The sequence below is a fragment of the Silene latifolia genome, chromosome X (assembly GCF_048544455.1).
Source record: "Silene latifolia isolate original U9 population chromosome X, ASM4854445v1, whole genome shotgun sequence".
Taxonomy (NCBI): domain Eukaryota; kingdom Viridiplantae; phylum Streptophyta; class Magnoliopsida; order Caryophyllales; family Caryophyllaceae; genus Silene; species Silene latifolia.
The window spans coordinates 93,170,468-93,192,850 of NC_133537.1; the positions used below are offsets into that span (position 1 = coordinate 93,170,468).

The 22,383-nt window shown below is 36.0% G+C and overlaps 1 protein-coding gene across 1 annotated transcript; it reads right to left on the reverse strand.

Moving 5' to 3' along the window:
* Positions 1-1,851: 1,851 nt before the first annotated feature.
* On the reverse strand, positions 1,852-10,562 carry LOC141617866 (uncharacterized). The gene is made up of 4 exons (XM_074434999.1): positions 9,423-10,562; positions 8,837-9,191; positions 8,095-8,159; positions 1,852-2,037 (listed from the first exon to the last, which is right to left on the reverse strand). The coding sequence occupies exons 1-4, from the start codon at positions 10,560-10,562 to the stop codon at positions 1,852-1,854; spliced, it is 1,746 nt and encodes a 581-aa protein (XP_074291100.1).
* Between the last annotated feature and the right edge of the window lie 11,821 nt (positions 10,563-22,383).

Sequence of the window (22,383 nt, forward strand, 5' to 3'; positions counted from 1 at the left end):
TAGATTTTGCTACTAACTATTAGTAAGGATTTCTAGTAATATTTTAGGGAGAGGTTGGAGAGATTTTCCACACAAAAGTTGTTGAAAGAATGAGTAACAATTACTCAATTAGTAAAGGGGGGCCAATTTCTAGAGGAGAGGAAGAAGGTAACTTGAGTGTTGTGAGCATGCTTAAATTAATTAGCATAGAGAAGATAAAATAATTGGGAAGAACAAAAGCAAATCAACCATGATTAAGATTAAATGTTGTGTCCATAACATCCATTTAATGGATGTATGTCATTGTTCCTATATCCATTATGGGTCCATTTTGTTTTTACAATTTGTCACACAAATTGATATAAAACTATTATTTTATCATCTTGCATGATAAAATGTTTCCCAATTATTTTCATCTTATAACACTCTTTTTATGTACATATACATATAATATGCACTAGCACTAATCTCATTAGTCAAGTAGTACATTAGTAAATTAACTATTAATTACTAAAACCCGTCTCAATAATTTATTATTCAATTATCGCATGATTAAATAATAAATTTCGTCGGCCCGAGTTCGTAACTCGATCTCTCTAAATTAATCGACTAACTTTTTAGTCAATTTATCAAGGGACTAATTAAACTGTATCACATACAATTAATTAGATATTTATTGGGGCTCGTTTCTTTAGGTGCGTGTGACCGAAAGGGATTAGTTGATCACCGCCGTCATACGACAATAACGTCAAACTCTAGTTAGCCAACCGTTATTGATTTACGTTAATCAAATGACATGGATTACATAAATATAAATATCCCTATTTCCTATAATGAGATTTAATTTGTATCCGCACTATTGTGGAGGACACCAGCTCCAAAAATCTCCCACTTGTCCGATACAAGGTGTGCGTTACCAATTCTCTTGTCCGTTTTAATCTCCCACTTAATGCAAGGTGTCTTTCAGGTCACACTTGCACATGAACATATTGTGAGTGTTTTTCTCGATCGGGAGTGTGACTGCAAAATCGGAAAAATCTACCATAGATTACTTCCGAGCGTGGCCACACAATTCCAGTTATAACTCCTCGAGTGGCCTGAGATATGGAGACCAAACGTGGGTGGACAATTCCTGTATGTCCTATCTATCTTCGCTTAATGAAGATCACCATGACCAAGTGGATGCCCTTTGGCCTCCTTTCAAGGCAAGACCTAGGACAAACACCAAGGTCACTCAGAAACTACACTGACTCAAATAATAGTCTCCAGTCAAAAGAATCGACTCATAGGAATATCATAGAAGTCCCTGCCACGACCAGGCGTCTGAAATAGAACTAAGGGACTCTATATATGGTCATTGTCCGGCAAAGTGTTATACAGTCTGCCTATGTAATCGACCAGTCATCTCTATGACCTCATGGTATTGAACCAACCATCGATCGACTTACAATCTAGTCACTCCGAGACGTCATCTCATTAAGTGACTAGGGACAAAATACAAAGTTCATCTTGTTCACTTGAATAGGGTTCAAGTTGTCATACAACCTATTCAGATAAACAGATTATTGAAATTTAATCTTATTAAAAGAAAGAATTCATAAATGAAAACTTAAACAATGAATGTAATTATCATATATATAAAATTGATACAATATCCAATTATTACATATCCATAATCTAACGAAAATCTGGTACTCGTCTCAATCCCATTGCGACGACATGACCATCATGCTTAGCCTTTGATAAAGGCTTGGTTAAAGGATCAGCAACATTATCGTATGTCCCAACTTTACAAATGTCAATTTCCTTCCTTTCCACGTAATCTCTAATTACATGATATTTCCTTTCTATGTGTCTGGATTTATTACTAGATTAGGGCTCTTTAGCTTGATAGATGGCTCCACTATTATCACAATACAGAGTGATAGGGTCTTCGGCAGTATGGACTACTCCTAGTCCTTCCATTTGCCGAATCACAACAGCTTCCTTTGCAGCTTCCGATGCTGCTAGGTACTCAGCTTCTGTTGTAGAATCCGCAGTGATGCGTTGATTGAAGCTCTTCCAGCAAACAGCTCCTCCATTTAACATAAAAACATAGCCGGATTGGGATTTTAAACATTCCCGATCGGTTTGGAAACTATCGTCCGTGTAACCTCTTACATACAACTCAGTTTCCCCTCCAAACACTAAGAATGAATCCTTAGTCCTTCTCAAATACCTAAGGATGTTCTTTACGGCTATCCATTGACACTCACCTGGCTTGGCTTGGTAACGACTCGTCATGCTGGAAGCATACGCGATGTCGGGACGAGTGCAAATCATAGCATACATGATAGACCTAACAGCGGAAGCATAAGGGATGGTCTTCATGCATTCAATTTCCTTAGGTATGGAGGGAGACTGTGACTTGCTCAAAGTGATCCCTTCACCCATAGGAAGAAACCCTCTCCTGGAGTCCTTCATATTGGACCAATCAAGAATCTTATCAATATAAGCTTCTTGACTCAATGCTAGTATCCTCTTGGACCTATCCCTATAGATCCGGGTACCTAAAATGCGTTGTGCCTCTCCCAAATCCTTCATATGGAAATGATTCCCTAGCCACTCACTACGCCAAATAAGACGTCCAATAACGGTCAAATAATGTAAATTACTTTTTTTAAATAGAAACACGGGACCGTTATTGCAACGACGGTTGTTAAATATATACAACGGTTGTACAAATAACAAGCGACCGTTATATATCATCAAGAACCGTTGTTAAATTTTAAGAACGGTATCAAATCCGTCGTCTAAGTTTACTATTGACAACGTCTTATCGTTCCAAAATCGTTGTTAAATATTATATATGATAACGGTTCATTTCGTTATCTTATTTAATTGAATGTCAAAATTTAACAACGGCTTTATTGGGTGCAAAACCGTTGTTATATTCATCTGTTGACAACGGTATGTAACCGTTATCTATTTATATTGATGAAATTTTGTCAACAGTTCAGCTTAAATTGTGACACCCTCAAAAATTGCGGAAAAATTTAAACACGTAATTTCTAAAAAAAACTGCATGGATATGTTTGTAATAGGTTCATTATAGTAAAAACCTGTAATTTTTAAAACCTGAACCTGTTATAAAGATATCCAATTGGAAGGTGTCAAAACATGCAAGGTTTAAACAAACTTATTTACATAACCACCGCTAAAAATAGCGGAATACAAAATGATACAAACCAAATGTACAGAGGGAGCCATGTGTCCCTAAAAAGTGTGACATACGTGTGACTACAAAATGGGAACCAATCTAGGTTCCAAGGTTTCTTTGCTCGCTAGCTCGTCCGTGTACCCCATATAAGCATCACCTACCTGTCAATCGCATTTTATACAAACACGAAAGCCACAGTCAGTGGGGAGTAACTCCGATTCCTCCCAGCCACGAAATTTCAAGTTAATATAACATGAAAGCATATAAATATGAGCAAATATAATACATAGCCCATATAAAGGCTAAACAATCAAGCTTTTCATGAAAAACATTCAATATAAACAACATATAGTCCTAGCATGTGAATACTAGACCAACTCAAGCTACACTATCATGTGAGTCAAATAACACACGGGAATCCAAACTCTATCAACCCTAGCCGGCTTGCATCTCACCTTCTATGATTCATAGAATCATCAAACAAGAAAGGGCAATATATCTAGAGACATGCATAAGTTCCTAGTACAGTCAATAGTCACTTTGTAACTCGAGTCTATACCACGAGGTAGGGAAGCTAGTATTTTGGCTCAGAGGTTACATTTAAAACATGGCCAAGATACGACTCAACCCTAATCCTAGACTCATGAGACCTAGAGAAATGCGGATAAAACCACCGCACCCAAGACTCATGATAAAACCACATGAGTACCCTAAGGAGTCCACCAAAGGGTTGGCTAGTACTTAAGCTTGACCATCTTCTCACAAAATAGGAAAGGTCATGCCCCGACTTGGATATAAACCCACCAAGCCGAAACACAAAGGCTATTAAGCCGTGAACATACACTCGTCAAAGACTATAATGACCTATCTATGACAATAACTGAAAATACTCACTTAAGACCTCGTCCCAAGTGAATACTTTAGCCAACTTAACAATAAAAAGGGCAAAAAGTCCAAACTTGTAAATATAAATGATCACAAGCTAGCATATGGAAGGCTACACAACAATATAATCCAATGACATTCCAACAATACAATCCAATATGGCTAAGGTACCAAGTTTCCAAAATATGAATTATAAATATCAAGGCATTACTATATAGCATCCAATTACAACCAATGTCATCCACTATTATCTAAACTTACCGCAAAGACAAATCCCCGACCCAAGTCCCGCGACGGGTCAAATCAGGGCTGACCGGTTTAAACCTAATTTGACCAAACTCATTCGGTCATATTGGCCCAGCTCAGAGTCTTGGTTCATTTTGACTCAAATCACATAATTCAACATAATACAAATCATGTGAAAATTATCAACATAAGGGAAAATTATTCCAACTTATAAACTAACCCATTTCCAACAATTTCTCCTACTAATAAAAATTACTAATACGCCAAAATGTAAGCATTGTTCAAATGTACAAATGACAACTACAAAACATCAAACAAAAGCTCAAACATACAATCCGAACAACGGCCAAACCCGGCCACACACACGGCTACACACACATGGCCACACCCACACCACATACACACACCACACACGGCACACACACGGCCTGTAGGGCCTGCTCACGGCCTGATTTGGGGCTGTTTTGGGCTGTTTTGGGCAGCCCTACGGTCTCCTTCCTTCTCCATCCAAAACCCGTCTCAACAATGTTACAAAACCATTCCAACAACACACAACCATTAACAATTCAATTCAACACTACCAACATATGAATTATACCTCATAATAATCATACTTTAACAAATATATTCATATAAAATAAATTTAACATATTAACAACCACATAAACTTCCAACACATAAAAAAATGTGACATATATCGCCGAGTAACTCGGAATATTTACCTTAAGCTAGAAAAAGGCAAATAACCCTTGAGAAAACTCTAAAAACAGTAGCTACCCATCATCCTCTACTATATAGGAGTCCCCTATATCATCCTCATAATCTTCACCTATTAAAAACAACAAAAACACAATAATAATTACTAAAACCGAAATTATGCCCAAAATCATCTTAAATCGACATAATGAAAACTGAAATTAAAACATACTAGGATGTAGATCTTGAAGAGAGGATTCCGAAAATATAAATTTTGCGAAAATCGGACTAGAAACGAAGAAGTTATGATGAAATTACGATTGTAAGTTTATTTGATTTTTTTTTTGTGGATTTTCGGAAGAACAAAGATCAAGAGGAACAAAATAAAAAAAATGAAACCCTAGGAAGAATGGGGAGGGCCGGATGCCTCATGGGGGGTTAGGGTCTATTTTTTTTTTGACTCGGTTTTGATTCGTTTTGACGGAAATTCAAATTATTCGTCAAACGCGATTTTCGATAACGCTAAAGTTTTTAAACACGAGTTTACTAGAAAATTAAGTACCCCTATGCCCTATATCCTAACTCATTTACCCAACGACCGTAAGAAATAGAAAATCCCATGTTTACGACTTTTCATCGAAATAACCTTTTATTAAAGAAAAGGTTCAAATATAGTTTAAATTACTTTTAAACATTTCCAAACTATCAAAAATAATTATATTACTTCAAAATAAAATAAAATTATATTTTATCGAATTATTATTATTTCAAATAAATTAATATTAAATTAAAGTTGATTTAAAATATTACTTTTAAAATATAGTAACGGTCCAAATTTACGGGGTATTACAATCATCCCTCCTTTTAAAAAGTTTCGTCCCCGAAACATAAAAGAAAGAATCATTGTATATATATATAAGTCCATTTTTTTTAAAACAATTAAACAAAATTTTCAAGATATGAACGTATGAAAATATAAGTGTCCTTTCAATGGAACGGAGATACTCTTGGCGATCACTCAAGAACATCAATATTCCAATTCAAAGACATAAAAATACATTTTTACACCAACAAATGATAAAACTAATTATCAGACGTCTCCAATAACAAGCTTTAACACTAGTTGACGTTAAAACCAGTGAAAAACATTAAAATATTTTCAAAACCTTTAGTTCAAATTTTTTTTATAATAAGGGTAATAACTCCATTAGCTATAGCTAAACCCTAATTACGGTTTCTAAACACTAAGCAAAGACTATTAACGCGGAGAATATGTAAGAAAAAGGAATAACCTCACGAGAAAAGTTCGGGATATTTAGCTAACATAGAAGCTTCAGGTTCCCAAGTTTCTTCTTCGACATTTCCACAACGCCAAAGAACACGAACTAGGGGCACAATTTTGCTCCTGAGTTGCTTGTTTGCTCTTTCAAGGATCCGGATTGGCCTTTCTTCCAAAGTCAAGCTAGGCTCTAAATCTGGAATTTCCTCTTGAATGACATGGCTCGGATCACTAATGTACTTCCTCAACTGAGATACATGGAAGACATTATGAACCTTGCTCAAATTCGGAGGCAACTCCAAACGGTAAGCAACGGGACCAATCTTTTCAATCACACGGAAAGGTCCAATGTATTTGGGACTTAGCTTCCCTTTTACACCAAACCGCTTCACCCCTTTCATAGGTGATACTTTAAGGAACACTCGATCATCAACCTCAAAGGAAAGTGGTCGACGACGGACATCAAAGATAAGATTTGGCCGATCTTGAGCGGCTTTCATGCGCTCTCTAATGATCTCGAACTCGATTGACGGTCTCGTCACCAAATCGGGTCCTAACACATGAGCATTTTGGACTTGATCCCAACAAACGGGAGTACGACATTTCCTACCATACAAAGCTTCATAAGGTGACATTTTAATAGAGGCCTGATAGCTATTGTTGTAGGAGAATTCAACAAGAGGTAAACATTTCTCCCAAGAAGTATGGAAATCTAAGGCACAAGCTCGGAGAAGATCCTCTAATGTCTGGATAGTTCTTTCATCGTCCGTCAGTAGCGGCATGAAAAGCGGTACTCATTAGTAGCTTACTACCCATGGCTTCTTGTAAGCGAGTCCGAAACGAGAACAGAATCTAGGGTCTCGGTCGAAACTATATCTGTAGGAACTCCATGGTAGCGTACTATCTCTTTCACGTAGGCACCAGCTAAAACATTTAAATTCCAGGTCTCCTTGATAGGTATAAATCTAGCACATTTGGTCAGTCGATCTACAACCACCCATACAGCATCCTTTCCACCAGCAGTCCTAGGTAAAGCCATCACAAAGTCCATGGCAATGGACTCCCATTTCCAAAGAGGAACATCCAAAGGTTGTAGCAAACCTCCGGGCTTCTGATGCTCAATTTTCACTTTCTGGCAGGTAAGACATTTGCTAACATAATCTAGGACATCAATCTTCATTATAGGCCACCAAAACTGTAATCTCAAGTCTTTATACATCTTGTCACCACCAGGATGAATAGAATAAGGAGAAAGATGAGCCTCTTCAAGGATCCTCTTTCTTAACTCAGCTACATTCGGAACATACATCCTACCATGGTAACGAAGGTATCCATCATTATCCACCACACAATCCTTAGCTTGCAAAAGTTGGATTTTTGCTTGAATGGACTTGAAAGTAGCATCTTCAGGTAGACAAGTACGGATCTCACGGTAAAAATCAGGTTCTGCACTCAAAGCACTAAGATGATCAAAACCCTTCTCAACAAGGCTTATACCTAACTTTTGAAATTCTACGATAAATTCATGAGGTAATTCATGGATAGTGTTCAAAGAGTGACAAGTCTTCCTACTCAAAGCATCGGCCACCACATTTGCTTTTCCTTCATGATAAATCAACTCAGCATCATAATCATTCACTAACTCTAGCCATCTTCTTTGCCTCATATTCAACTCTTTCTGGGTAAAGATACACTTCAAACTTTTAAGATCGGTATAAATTCGGCAATGAACTCCAATAAGGTAATGTCTCCATGTCTTCAAGGCATGCACCACCACAGCTAACTCAAGATCATGAGTCGGATAATTCACCTCGTGAACTCTCAGCTGTTGAGAGGCATAAGCAATAACCTTTCGATTTTGCATTAAGACACAACCTAAACCATATTTTGAAGCATCACAATAAACATCATAGTCCACACCATCCTCAGGTAAGGTCAACACCGGAGCAGTAGTCAACCTAGTCTTCAATTCCAAGAAAGCATTCTCACATTCATCGGTCCACACAAACTTAGACTCTTTCTTCAACAATTGAGTCATCGGTCTAGCTATCTTAGAAAAATCTTTCACAAATCGACGGTAATAACCCGCCAAACCAAGGAAACTTCGAATCTCAGACACATTTTTCGGACTCTTCCAATCAACAACGTCTTCAATTTTGGCAGGATCTACCATAATACCATCTTTGGATATGACATGTCCAAGAAAAGCTACTTGATGTAACCAAAATTCACATTTAGAGAACTTAGCAAACCACTTTTTATGACGAAGAATGTCTAAGATGATACGAAGGTCTTTGGCATGATCTTTATCATTCTTTGAGAAAATTAAAATATCATCAATGAATACCACAACACATTTATCGAGGTACTCACCAAAGGTACGATTCATTTGATCCATGAAGATAGCAGGAGCATTAGTCAATCCGAAAGGCATTACTTTAAATTCAAAATGTCCATATCTCGTGCTAAAGGCAGTTTTAGGAATATCGATTCACGAACTGGAATTTGATGATAACCCGATCTAAGATCAATCTTGGAAAAAGTAGAAGCACCACGTAATTGGTCAAAGAGATCATCAATTCGTGGAAGAGGATATTTGTTCTTGACTGTCACACGATTAAGTTCACGATAATCGATACAGAGTCGCATAGATCCATCCTTTTTCTTTACAAAGAGAACGGGAGAACCCCAAGGAGAAGCACTAGGCCTAATAAAGCCTTTCTCAATCAAGTCATCAAGTTGGATTCTCAACTCTTTCAATTCGGAAGGAGCCATACGATAAGGAGCTTTAGCAATTGGTCCAGTTCCAGGAACTAGATCAATGGAAAATTCAACATCTCTTTTAGGAGGAATTCCAGGTAATTCATCGGGAAAAACATATGGATATTCACAAACAATAGGAACATCCTTCAAAGGAGGAAGAGAAGAATCAGAAGTAGTCACTACGCATAAAAAAGCTTGATGACCCTTCTTCAAAGCATTCACCATTTTCATGGCTGAGATTAATTTCACACTAGCTTGCTTTCTAACTCCTTGATAAGATACGCGAGTACCCAAAGGACTTTTAAGAATAATCTTTTGATCTCGGCATTTGAATCGAGCATGATAAGTAAATAACCAATCCATGCCCAGAATAACATCAAATTCTTCAAGTGGGAATCGAAAGAGATTAGCCGGAAAAATAGATCCCGATATTGATATAGGAACATTGGAATAGATATTAGAACAAGAAAAGATGTCACCGAAAGGTAAAGATATATCAGTGCTTTCACCAAGTGAAGATTCAATAGGTAATTTGTCGGAGAGTTTCATCGATATAAATGACAAAGAAGCACCGGTATCGAATAAAACTAAACAAGGAACTTCAAATATTAAGAACGTACCAGTGACTATATCTGGGTGTGCCTCAGCCTCAGCACGGCTCATCAAGAAAATACGACCTCTCGGTCTCTCAGGAATAGCAGGTGTAGTAGCAACAGCATTCTTCTTCGCAGGACATACATTAGCCTTATGTCCAGGCTTATTGCAGAAGAAACATATAATAGGCCTATCCCTATCAAAGCAACCGACTCCGGGATGTGCTGGCTTCCTACATTGGTAGCATACATGATCCTTAAGACCTTTGTTGTTGCTAGGAGATAGATTACGAGCACCTTGATTTGCTTGATCACTCGAAACAAACCTTCTCTTGTTAGGATAAGAAGGGGTAGAAGGAGAAACATAAGGCCTAGAAGGAACAACGTAAGGCCTAGAAGTAGGATAGAATGGCCTCTTGCCAAGAGAAGTACTAGCAGTACTAGTAGTACGAGCCTCTTCATCGATAGCCCGTAAAGTACTCTCAGCCCATAAGGCATCATCATAGATCGAGACAAAGGATGTAGAATCTCTACGAATCATACTCTTAAGCTTTGGAGTAAGCTTTTCAAGATAAAAGAAAGCTTTTTCGTCTTCATTTTTGACAAGTCTTGTGGCATAGTGAGAAAGTTCATTGAATTTGTCGGTAAAGGCTTGAACAGAAAGATTTCCCTGCTTCAATTCCATGAACTCTTTAAGTCTTTGTTGTTTCAGCTCTTTTGGATAGAATCTAGTTTCAACTAGATCCTTAAAGCGATCCCAACCAAAGCCAGGCTCAAGAATAGAAGTAGGACCAGTCATAGACCACCATCTATCCGCTTCTTTCACAAGAAAATGAGAAGCCAATTTCACCTTGTCTCCTTCACGAACTTCATACAAGGCAAAACTCTTCTCCAATTCACGGAACCATTCGGTGAGTGCCATCGGATCTACTTCACCACCATACGTCTTAGTATTGTTTCGAGTTAATTGATTTGCCACCCAAGTATAAGTGCCGGGGCACCTTCGGAGGCGGGGAAGGAAGAGGAGCAGAACAGTCGATTTTTTGATGATCTTTGAAGAATCTGAGTGAGAGCTTGTAGGATTTCATTATCTACAACTTTTCTTGGAGGAGCCATCTTGCTAAAGAAGACATTGGCTTATTTAATAAAGGCTTACTTAACAAATAGCAATCACAAAGAGACTACAACATAAGATCCTAAATCTACCCATCCTACCCGTCTCTCAAGTTTATTATTTTAAGGTCAAGTTATTTATAGTAGGGTGTACAAACGTGCGTCGGGAGCAAATAAGCTCTGATACCAACTGTGACACCCTCAAAAATTGCGGAAAAATTAAAACACGTAATTTCTAAAAAAAAACTGCATGGATATGTTTGTAATAGGTTCATTATAGTAAAAACCTGTAATTTTTAAAACCTGAACCTGTTATAAAGATATCCAATTGGAAGGTGTCAAAACATGCAAGGTTTAAACAAACTTATTTACATAACCACCGCTAAAAATAGCGGAATACAAAATGATACAAACCAAATGTACAGAGGGAGACATGTGTCCCTAAAAAGTGTGACATACGTGTCACTACAAAATGGGAACCAATCTAGGTTCCAAGGTTTCTTTGCTCGCTAGCTCGTCCGTGTACCCCATATAAGCATCACCTACCTGTCAATCGCATTTTATACAAACACGAAAGCCACAGTCAGTGGGGAGTAACTCCGATTCCTCCCAGCCACGAAATTTCAAGTTAATATAACATGAAAGCATATAAATATGAGCAAATATAATACATAGCTCATATAAAGGCTAAACAATCAAGCTTTTCATGAAAAACATTCAATATAAACAACATATAGTCCTAGCATGTGAATACTAGACCAACTCAAGCCACTACAACAAATCATCACTTGCGCCACGAATTATGCCACGGGAACTCATAATTCGTGGCTAAATTTTGCTTAGCCACGGGAAAAACTTATTCATTATTTTGGAAAAAAATTTATGCCACGGGATAACTTTTCCCGTGGCAAAAAGTCACTTCCGCCACGAATTAGGCTACACCCGTGGCAAATAATCATTTTAGCCACGACCTATGTCACACCCATGGCGAAATTTTATTTAGTCACGAATTGTTCCGTGGCAAATATTTTTTTAGCCACTTAACAACAAACACTCGAGAGGCGAGTATCTTTTCCGACTTAAATCGAATGAAATTTAATCAAATATAATAATATGAAAATACATTTGAATATAAAAATTTAGAAACACTTTGATTAATTTAATTAATATTTTTTATTGTTTTATTTAATTTAATTAGAAATTTTAAAATTTTATAAACTTATATGCAAGCAAAGAAAAGTTTATCGTCTAATTTTTTGATTTTTTACAGATCACATTTATGTTTTGTAGGTTTTACAAAATATTGATAATTTAAAAAAAATTGTTTTAATATATACTCTATTTATTAAAGTCGTTAATTTCTTTTACTTTTTTAAATTAAACTTTATAATCTTGAATAACAATCTTAAATGATCGTATCACATTTAAAGATTTAGCATATCAAATTGAATAAAAAAGTTATTTACCATCTATCTTTGAAAATCAAAAATTAATATATTGTTAAACTATTTCATTCAAAATTTTATTTCCAACTTTATTTATAGGATATTTATAGAAAAAATTGAATTTGATATAAAATTTACGGAAATTTCCATGGTACCCTCGAACTTTGCAGTTACGCATGGTACCCCTTATTTTAAGTTTCTACATATGTTGCCCTTGTGTTTACCTTTTTAATTCCCAGAATACTCTTTGGGGTCGGGAAATTTCGTCATAACGTCTTTACTCCTATAAGTAATTTGATGAGTAATTGTGCATGTTATGTTGTTATTGTTATATTATTTAGGTATTAAATGTTAGTTTATTAGACAAAATAAGGATTTAGGTATTATTGGATGATGAATAGCGGCGTTATGACGAAAGTTTGTCAAAGGGTATTCTGAGACTGAAAAACGTAAATACAGAGGTAGCATATGTAAAAACTTTAAAAAAAGGGTACCATATGTAATCTGTCAAAATTCGAGGGTACCATGAAACAATTACGTAAAATTTAACTTGTTGAGAAAAAAAATTTGGAAATTTTTTTTCATTGAAAATGAGCGCATCACACGGAAAAATATATATAAATTATAATAATTTAAAGTCACTTGTGCAAATAATGTGAAAATTTTAAGAAAAAAAACAATAAATCATAACAAAGAGAAATCAGTTTAGGAAAATAAGCGATTCTTTTGTATAATAATCTTTTTCGTGGTTTTTGGGTAAGAAAGTGACTATTTTTTGGTTAATAGTGATCACTTTGGGGAAAAAAGACCTTTAATTATAAAAAGCGGTCATTATTTTACCAAAAAATGGTCTCATTTTTCATATCGCAGGTACAACGGTTATACAATAGAATTTGCGAAGAAAAATATACGAAAAAATGAGTACATGAGAAATGAAAATAAGTATGTCGATAAACAAAAGAAATAAAAAATGTTAGGAAAACACAATTAATTTTACTTTTTGGAGAAAATGGTTTACTGACTTGGGCAAAAAAATGATGTCAAAATCATTAATCAGGAGGTTAATGTCGAAAATTTAATTGTTTCGGCCAAAATATTGTTTTTCCCGCAAAAATTGTAAAATATTTAACATTTATTTAATTAAATAGTACTAAAGGTAAGATTTGAAAGAAAAAAATAAACTTAAAAGGATTCAAAGTGCTAATTATATCAACAAAGGTAACATTCAATTTCGGTGGCACATCAAAATAACTCTACGGTTAAGCGTGCTCAGGTGAGAGTAGTGTTGGGATGGGTGACCTCCTGGGAAGCCTCTCCGATGCTCACAAATGCATGACTCGTGAAACGAAATAACGTTCAAATGAATCAAGTTAACTAGCGAAACAATTATCTAGATTGTCACGGTTCCGTATATGATAAAATACCCATTGTGAAAAATAAAAAAATTATTTTACGTTTTATTTATTTAATTTTCATATATATTGTTTGCCACGGGAATTATTTTTTCGCCACGGGAAATTTCTTTGGCCACGGGAGTTATTAGCCACGAGAGAATCCGTGGCCAAAAATTCAATAATAGCCACGTTCTTGTTTTTCCCGTGGCTATCCCTTTGCCACGGCCACTTGCGCCATGGAAGGTATTCCCGTGGCAAAATGATTTAGCCACGGAAATTTAGTACTTGCGCCACGAATTTAGCCGTGGCCCAAGTGCTCATTTGTAGTAGTGAGCTACACTATCATGTGAGTCAAATAACACACGGGAATCCAAACTCTATCAACCATAGCCGGCTTGCATCTCACCTTCTATGATTCATAGAATCATCAAACAAGAAAGGGCAATATATCTAGAGACAGGCATAAGTTCCTAGTACAGTCAATAGTCACTTTGTAACTCGAGTCTATACCACGAGGTAGGGAAGCTAGTATTTTGGCTCAGAGGTTACATTTAAAACATGGCCAAGATACGACTCAACCCTAATCCTAGACTGCGCAGACCAAGAGAAATGCGGATAAAACCACCGCACCCAAGACTCATGATAAAACCACATGAGTACCCTAAGGAGTCCACCAAAGGGTTCGCTAGTACTTAAGCTGACCATCTACTCACAAAATAGGCAGAAAGGCATGCCCCAGCTTGGATATAAACCCACCAAGCCAGAAACACAAAGGCTATTAAGCCGTGAACATACACTCGTCAAAGACTATAATGACCTATCTATGACAATAACTGAAAATACTCACTTAAGACCTCATCCCAAGTGAATACTTTAGCCAACTTAACAATAAAAAGGGCAAAAAGTCCAAACTTGTAAATATAAATGATCATAAGCTAGCATATGGAAGGCTACACAAGAATATAATCCAATGACATTCCAATAATACAATCCAATATGGCTAAGGTACCAAGTTTCCAAAATATGAATTATAAATATCAAGGCATTACTATATAGCATCCAATTCCAACCAAAGTCATCCACTGTTATCTAAACTTACCGCAAAGACAAATCCCCGACCCAAGTCCCGCGACGGGTCATTAAATCAAATCGGGTCGACCGGTTTAAACCTAATTTGACCAAACTCATTCGGTCATATTGGCCCACTCGAGTCTTGGTTCATTTTGACTCAAATCACATAATTCAACATAATACAAATCATGTGAAAATTATCAACATAAGGGAAAATTATTCTAACTTATAAACTAACCCATTTCCAACAATTTCTCCTACTAATAAAAATTACTAATACGCCAAAATGTAAGCATTGTTCAAATGTACAAATGACAACTACAAAACATCAAACAAAAGCTCAAACATACAATCCGAACAACGGCCAAACCCGGCCACACACACGGCTACACACACATGGCCACACCCACACCACATACACACACCACACACGGCACACACACGGCCTGTGGGGCCTGCTCACTGCCTGATTTGGGGCTGTTTTGGGTTGTTTTGGGCAGCCCTACGGTCTCCTTCCTTCTCCATCCAAAACCCGTCTCAACAATGTTACAAAACCATTCCAACAACACACAACCATTAACAATTCAATTCAACACTACCAACATATGAATTATACCTCATAATAATCATACTTTAACAAATATATTCATATAAAATAAATTTAACATATTAACAACCACATAAACATCCAACACACAAAAAAATGTGACATATATCGCCGAGTAACTCGGAATAGTTACCTTAAGCTAGAAAAAGGCAAATAACCCTTGAGAAAACCCTAAAAACAGTAGCTACCCATCATCCTCTACTATATAGGAGTCCCCTATATCATCCTCATAATCTTCACCTATTAAAAACAACAAAAACACAATAATAATTACTAAAACCGAAATTATGCCCAAAATCATCTTAAATCGACATAATGAAAACTGAAATTAAAACATACTAGGATGTAGATCTTGAAGAGAGGATTCCGAAAATATAAATTTTGCGAAAATCGGACTAGAAACGAAGAAGTTATGATGAAATTACGATTGTAAGTTTATTTGATTTTTTTTTTTTGTGGATTTTCGGAAGAACAAAGATCAAGAGGAACAAAATAAAAAAAATGAAACCCTAGGAAGAATGGGGAGGGCCGGATGCCTCATGGGGGGTTAGGGTCTATTTTTTTTTTTTACTCGGTTTTGATTCGTTTTGACGGAAATTCAAATTATTCGTCAAACGCGATTTTCGATAACGCTAAAGTTTTTAAACACGAGTTTACTAGAAAATTAAGTACCCCTATGCCCTATATCCTAACTCATTTACCCAACGACCGTAAGAAATAAAAAATCCCATGTTTACGACTTTTCATCGAAATAACCTTTTATTAAAGAAAAGGTTCAAATATAGTTTAAATTACTTTTAAACATTTCCAAACTATCAAAAATAATTATATTAATTCAAAATAAAATAAAATTATATTTTATCGAATTATTATTATTTCAAAAAAATTAATATTAAATTAAAGTTGATTTAAAATATTACTTTTAAAATATAATAACGGTCCAAATTTACGGGGTGTTACATAAATAAACTGTTGTAAAAGTTTTGAACTCGACAACGGTTATCGTTCGTTATCTTATATTTTTGGCGGTTAGAATGGGAGGGAAAATATGTCAACGGTTATTTATCTAAATAAAACTGTTGTCAAATAATTGTTTGCAACGGGTTGTTTTTAACCGTTATCGTTTTTAATTTTTTTTTTTTTAAAAAAATGATTTTAGCATGTTCTAGCAGCTACTGAAATGCTATTTTTTCAGCAGCATTTGTAGCAGCTGCTGAAATGCTATTTTTTCAGCTGCTGCTGAAAAATCGTATTTCAGGAGCTGTGCAATGCAAAAATTCAATCCTGTATCAAAATATTACACCCCGGAATCAATTAAACCCAGTTTAGAGACAGTACAAACAGGATGATCAACAGCCAAAACACAACTGCTATTGAGAAAACAAAAAAAAACAATACACAATGGATCTATATATACACACTCGTACATAAAGCATGAGAAAACTATTGAGACCTCGCTAATGAAATAACATAACTGGCCCACATATTTCTTATCTGGTTGATGTCCTCTGGCGAATATTCCGGGGCTTTGTTGAGTATTTGTGGAAACTACAATTCAAAATATACATAATCAAAATAGATATAATACATGGAAGTATACAGAATTGAAATCAATTTACGTCTGAAATAGTTTTTAAATCACACTAACCCGTATCGGAATGGTAGATAGTTTTCTGTGGATAACCTCCCACATGGACTGACAAACGTAAAAACCGCATTGTTTGTCGTCTGGTGCTCTAGGAGACTATTATATAAATCACACACAAATCAGCCGAATTAGATAATCAACCTCTCGCATAAACATTAATTAAATGATACGAGTAATTATTAAGAATACACTTACTAATGCTGTGATAAAAGTGGGAACAACGTCGCTTTCATATTTCCCTAGTGGACATAATCATTTTTTGCTTCAAAAACACTAAATCATAAATATACACACATGCCATTATTATTTGCATATATATATGTGTCATACAATAACAAATGACATTATTGAAGGTTTTAAACTTACTCAGTTATCATCCTTACACAAATGTCAGAGGGTTTGCCTTTGCGAGAGTCAATCCAGTACACTGTTTTTGTTTCCACTTGGATTACCAGTAGCACCCAATGCTTCCTATTCAATTTGGGACATTGAACTGTTAGTTTATTTACACGCATTTAAGCATGTTAGTAGTAAATTTATAGAACTGTGATTCATTACAATAATCACATACTATACATACATATTCTCATTGTAGGGGGCAAGCCATAGTTTTTTGGACGACATCAACTGACGAACGATATTATTGATTTGTTCTTCGTATGAAATTCTGTGCACAGAGAACGCCTTAGGACTCAAGAATCCGTAGGCGTGAAATGGGACCTTCCACTCAGCGATCTGATTATCCAGGTACCTATTACGCCACATAGAACGAAGAATGTTATTGTAATTGATAATTTAAACAAACATCATTATTCGTAAATGAAAATGACTAAATGTTTTTATTAATAAAACTTACTTCATCCAAATCAAAATGTGAAAAACATCTAAATTGTCAAGGTCGACAAATTCCATCAGTTGCTTCGGGTCCAGTATGGCTACATCAGCTGCGCCCATAACTTCCTCTTCAATGTTAATCATGACTACATCCCCTCTAGGTGACTTCTTTACAGCCAGGTTGTGCAAAGCCATCGGCGAAGCAGTTTTTATTTTTTTCTTATATTCACACGATTCATAATAAGAATCATAAGCAGGCTTGACTACAACAACTTCCGTTGACGTAATAGTAATTGCTTTAGCTGTTGCCATGGCTTTGCTTAACTTCTGCAAATGTAAAGATTAAAGTACTTACGATGTGTTAATATTCGTACCCCAATATATTTAAGGAACAAGTAATAATTAACGTTTGTGTATAGGTACCTCGGGGATGACAACATTGATGAGGTTGTTAGGCCATTGCACATAAGAGCTCAGGGCTTCTTTCAAATACGTGACCTACTCGGTAGAAAATTGTACTTTTACTTCCCCATACTCGTCTTTATATAATTGGGACACTTCCACTTTACTGCAATTGTGACGAAGGGCTATACCATGAACCTTAACTGGTTGAAGCCGGTCCTAAGCGAACATGTATCCCCTGGTAACAGCAACTTTCTGTTTCCCCTGTAAATAGAACAGACGACAAGGCACCTTGCAATCGCCTTTCACGACAACTTTAATCAATTAGTACACATACATTCACTACCTTTAATAAATTTCATAAGTAAAAAATGTGTACTGAGATGAATAATTATAAACTAGCAGCTATTACCTTTTTTGGTGTAGAGAAGAACGTCTGATCATCAACTACCTTAACCTCTTCCTATCTCACGGCCTTACTGGCTTCCTCTTCCTCTTCAACTGCCTGATATCGATCCTCAGCTCCCACCTGAGTCTTCTTTGCCATTTCCTTCTCCGTTGCCATGTCCTCCTCGGCTTCCTTCTGTACATTAACACTTGTCCATATAACACGTACTGATTTTCCAAATCATATAACACATTGTATATACTCCCTCCGTCCCGGTCAATTGTTGTACTTTGGTTTTGGCACAAAGACGAAGGAAAGAGAAGAGGGTAAATAACTAAATGACAAGTGGAACAAATTGAATGAGAATGATCAAATTACTCGTCAAGTTTATTCTTAAAATAGAAAGGACAACAAATGACTGAGACACCCCAAAAAGAAAAATAACAACAAATGACCGGGACAGAGGGAGTATATAAGACATAAATATTATTATTACCTCTTTTTCCTCCTCCTCATACTCCTCCTTCTCCACCTCCTTCTTCTCCTCCTCCTCCTCCTCCTCCTGCTCCTCCTTCTCCTCCTCATCTGCTTCCTTTATGACTTCTTGAGCCATATCCAACTCTTTTTCTGATGGTTTTTCCCCAGTTTCAAAAATTCTCATCATCAACTTGGCTATTTTATGTAGCTGTGTAGTAGAAATTAATGTCAGCATATATAGTTATAAATTATGTTGGTTCAAATACAGTATGTATTGATTACCTTCTTGGAATCATCACCACTTCGAGTAGTTTTCCCAAAATACGTACTAATACTAACATGCGTCGATACCCCTCTCACACGACCTGGATGCTCTGCTTTGCTGATTGCCCTAGCAAGAATATCATCACGTCCTTCAGGCTTCCATTTTCCTTCCTCTACCTCCTTCTCACAGATCCTCTACATACACATAAAACCATTAAGCAACACACAATTATATAACTCCGACTACCAGTGGTAGGAGTGACATATTTATTCAAACTTATGATTTTCTCTTTGATGTCCTTGTCATATTCAGTTTCGGTATTTCCATTCTTAGGAGTGTGACCTTCCACCGAAGCATCGTGACGACTGAATTTTCCATGCTTTGCCAACAATTCATTCATCACATTGATATCCTCTCAAAATATGTTTGATTACGATGAACATATATAACATCCGACTAAAACACCTGATAGTCTAATACTATAAGAATTATGTACTTACAAGTTTCTTCTTAATCAATCTATAACCACCTTGGGAGCCGTAAAATACGGTCTTTTTCTTTGAAATGTTTGCCTTGTTCCTCTCACTCATAGCCTTCATCAAATAAATTGTATCAAGAAACGTAAGCATGACTAAACACTAAACTAAGTATACTTCTTTACTTATTATTATTAAGTTACCTTGAACTTGTCAGACTGCCTATAAGCGATATAGCTATCCCAATGGTCTTGACTGACATACGGATACTTCTTTATTGGTGGGTTCTTGTTCATCTCCCCGGTTTCCTTGTTGAACATGTGGTTCTCAGCCATCTTTAACTTCCAAGAACCGAGGGCTTCCCATGTCTTTGTTTTTAGGTACTTATCATACTTTTCGGGGACAACGTAAGCTAACTGCATATATGATGAGCATAGTGGGTACAAGTGTTTCGGCTAATACACATATCAAGTAGTAACTTAATTTCATCAAAAACATTTATTATTGTATATACATACCTTTATTCTGCTTATTAGCATGGTGTTCCGTATTTTACTCAGTTCACTCATATGCGGCATACCGAGAGGCACGTACTGTCTTACACAACAACTAATCACTCTCGCAAAATACCCGACATACTCACCATATGGTAGCCCCGTATCTTTATCCCATTGTAAAGGATTAGGTGTCTTTAAATTTATTGCTTCTAGGGAAACCCTGTGGTGCATTCGACCTGAAGTGTGTTGCAAATTATTCTCATCACCTGAGTCGTCGCCTGACGCATTTCCATCGTTTCTTTTGCGCTTTTAGACCATATCTAAAGAAAAAATTAATAAACAAATAATAACAATGCATACTTATAAAAACAAACAAATCTACCGAGTGGAGGGTTTATTACTTCTTTAAAGAGGAAAATTCGGATTGATCTGGCGGCGGCAATGGCGACAATGACGATGACTGCGATGGCGATGGGGTAGGCTGGTGGTAGGGGGAAGCTCAATGTTTGAGAATATTATGTGGGGGAGGGGAAGCTCAGAGTATATATGTGTGAATAATACAACACTTGCAAGACCTTGTTTATTGGAAAGTAATAAGCACGGTATAAGAAAAACCGTTATATTTTGTTTCCAAACAGACTACGGTTTTGTTTGAAATCATAATTGATTCGTACTATCTACAACGGGTCAGAAATAACCGTTGTCTGTAATATTTTCATGTTTTTTTTTATTTTCCCGCCAAGAAATAAAGCATCATTTTTATATACATAACAATGGTCTGAACCGTTATAACTGTATACGTTCTTAACAACGGTTTGGGTATAACCGTTTTATTTTATATTTCATTGTGTTTGATTTTACTGCCAAAAAATAAAGCATCATTTGGTATATGCCAGCTAATTACAATATGTTTCTTAAAAAATCTTGCTTATTTCCATTAATTTAAAGGATTACAAGTTTACACATAAAGAGTACAAACTACCACCATACATAATAAACTAGGTAAATAACAATTAGAAGAAGAAATTTGACAATTAACTTAAGCCATGCCTCATTAGTTTTGAGTTCCACGATATCCATGGTTAACTTCTTGCATTCTTCTTTTGCCTTCAATATTTCACTGTCATTTCCCCGCTTCGATTCTTCAAATTAATATAGTATACTTCTCACTTGAGTAATCTCGATATCCATGCTCTTTCTCATTCACTAACATGTTTATAACCTTCCTCTGCCACTCAGTCATTAGTTCATCAACCCACTTGAAGTAATTGCATCCACGCATTTTAGTCTCGGGATTGTAGAATTTTCAAGTAAGAAACTTTCTTCCCGGATTTTGCAAAGTCCAAGAAGTCCGCAATGCTGCCGGAACTGAGCAATTACATGTCCCTGTTGAAATAGAGGAAGACGAAGAGATACCACTTGACATAATTTGAGTAATAAGAGAGAGAGAGAGAGAGAGAGGGAGAGAGAGAGAGAGAGAGAGAGAGAGAGAGAGAGATAAATAAATAAATGAAGAAATAAAGAAAGAAAGAATGTTATTTAAAATAATGTTATTCAACAATTGCATAATTTAACACGATTCTTATAAAAACCGTTGTAATTATCTTATTAATATCATCGAATTTCCATTTATTTTTAGAGGTGTTTATGATCTAACACGGCTTTTATGCACTACCGTTGTCATTTTTAGAGGTGTTTATAATCAAGATGCATGTAATAAAAAGTAGAACTATATATTAAAACGAGCATATATTAAAATGAGCATATTATACAATGGCAAAAAAAAAAAAAACAGTACAACAAGGGAAAAAAAAGAAACACAATAAAAAATAAAAACCACAAAAACAAACAGCTAACTAATTAGTAAATTAATTAATCAAACACTCTAATAGGAGTTTGACGAGGAGATGGGTACTGAGGATAAACTTGATTATAAATCAAGCTTACTACATCGGCATCACGACGGTGATCAAAATGAGGCACTTCTTCGTCTTCCCATGATTTTGGTATATTAATAAAACTGTACGGTATGAACCTTCTCATCAGATGAGCGTCCTCAGCGGTGGCAACCCATAGCTAAGGCCCAGTGTGTACATAACGATCCTTAGGGTCACCGTCATAATAGT

What these genes read in the sequence shown, in the direction of transcription:
- LOC141617866 (XM_074434999.1), bottom strand. Translation starts at nt 10,562, where the DNA reads ATGGCACTCACCGAATGGTTCCGTGAATTGGAGAAGAGTTTTGCCTTG. An exon ending in TCTCTTTGACCAATTACGTG is followed by an intron (nt 8,160 to 8,836) that starts GTGCTTCTACTT and finishes AATATGGTTTAG; the next exon opens with GTTGTGTCTTAATGCAAAAT. An exon ending in AACAGCTGAGAGTTCACGAG is followed by an intron (nt 2,038 to 8,094) that starts GTGAATTATCCG and finishes GTTTGCTGGAAG; the next exon opens with AGCTTCAATCAACGCATCAC.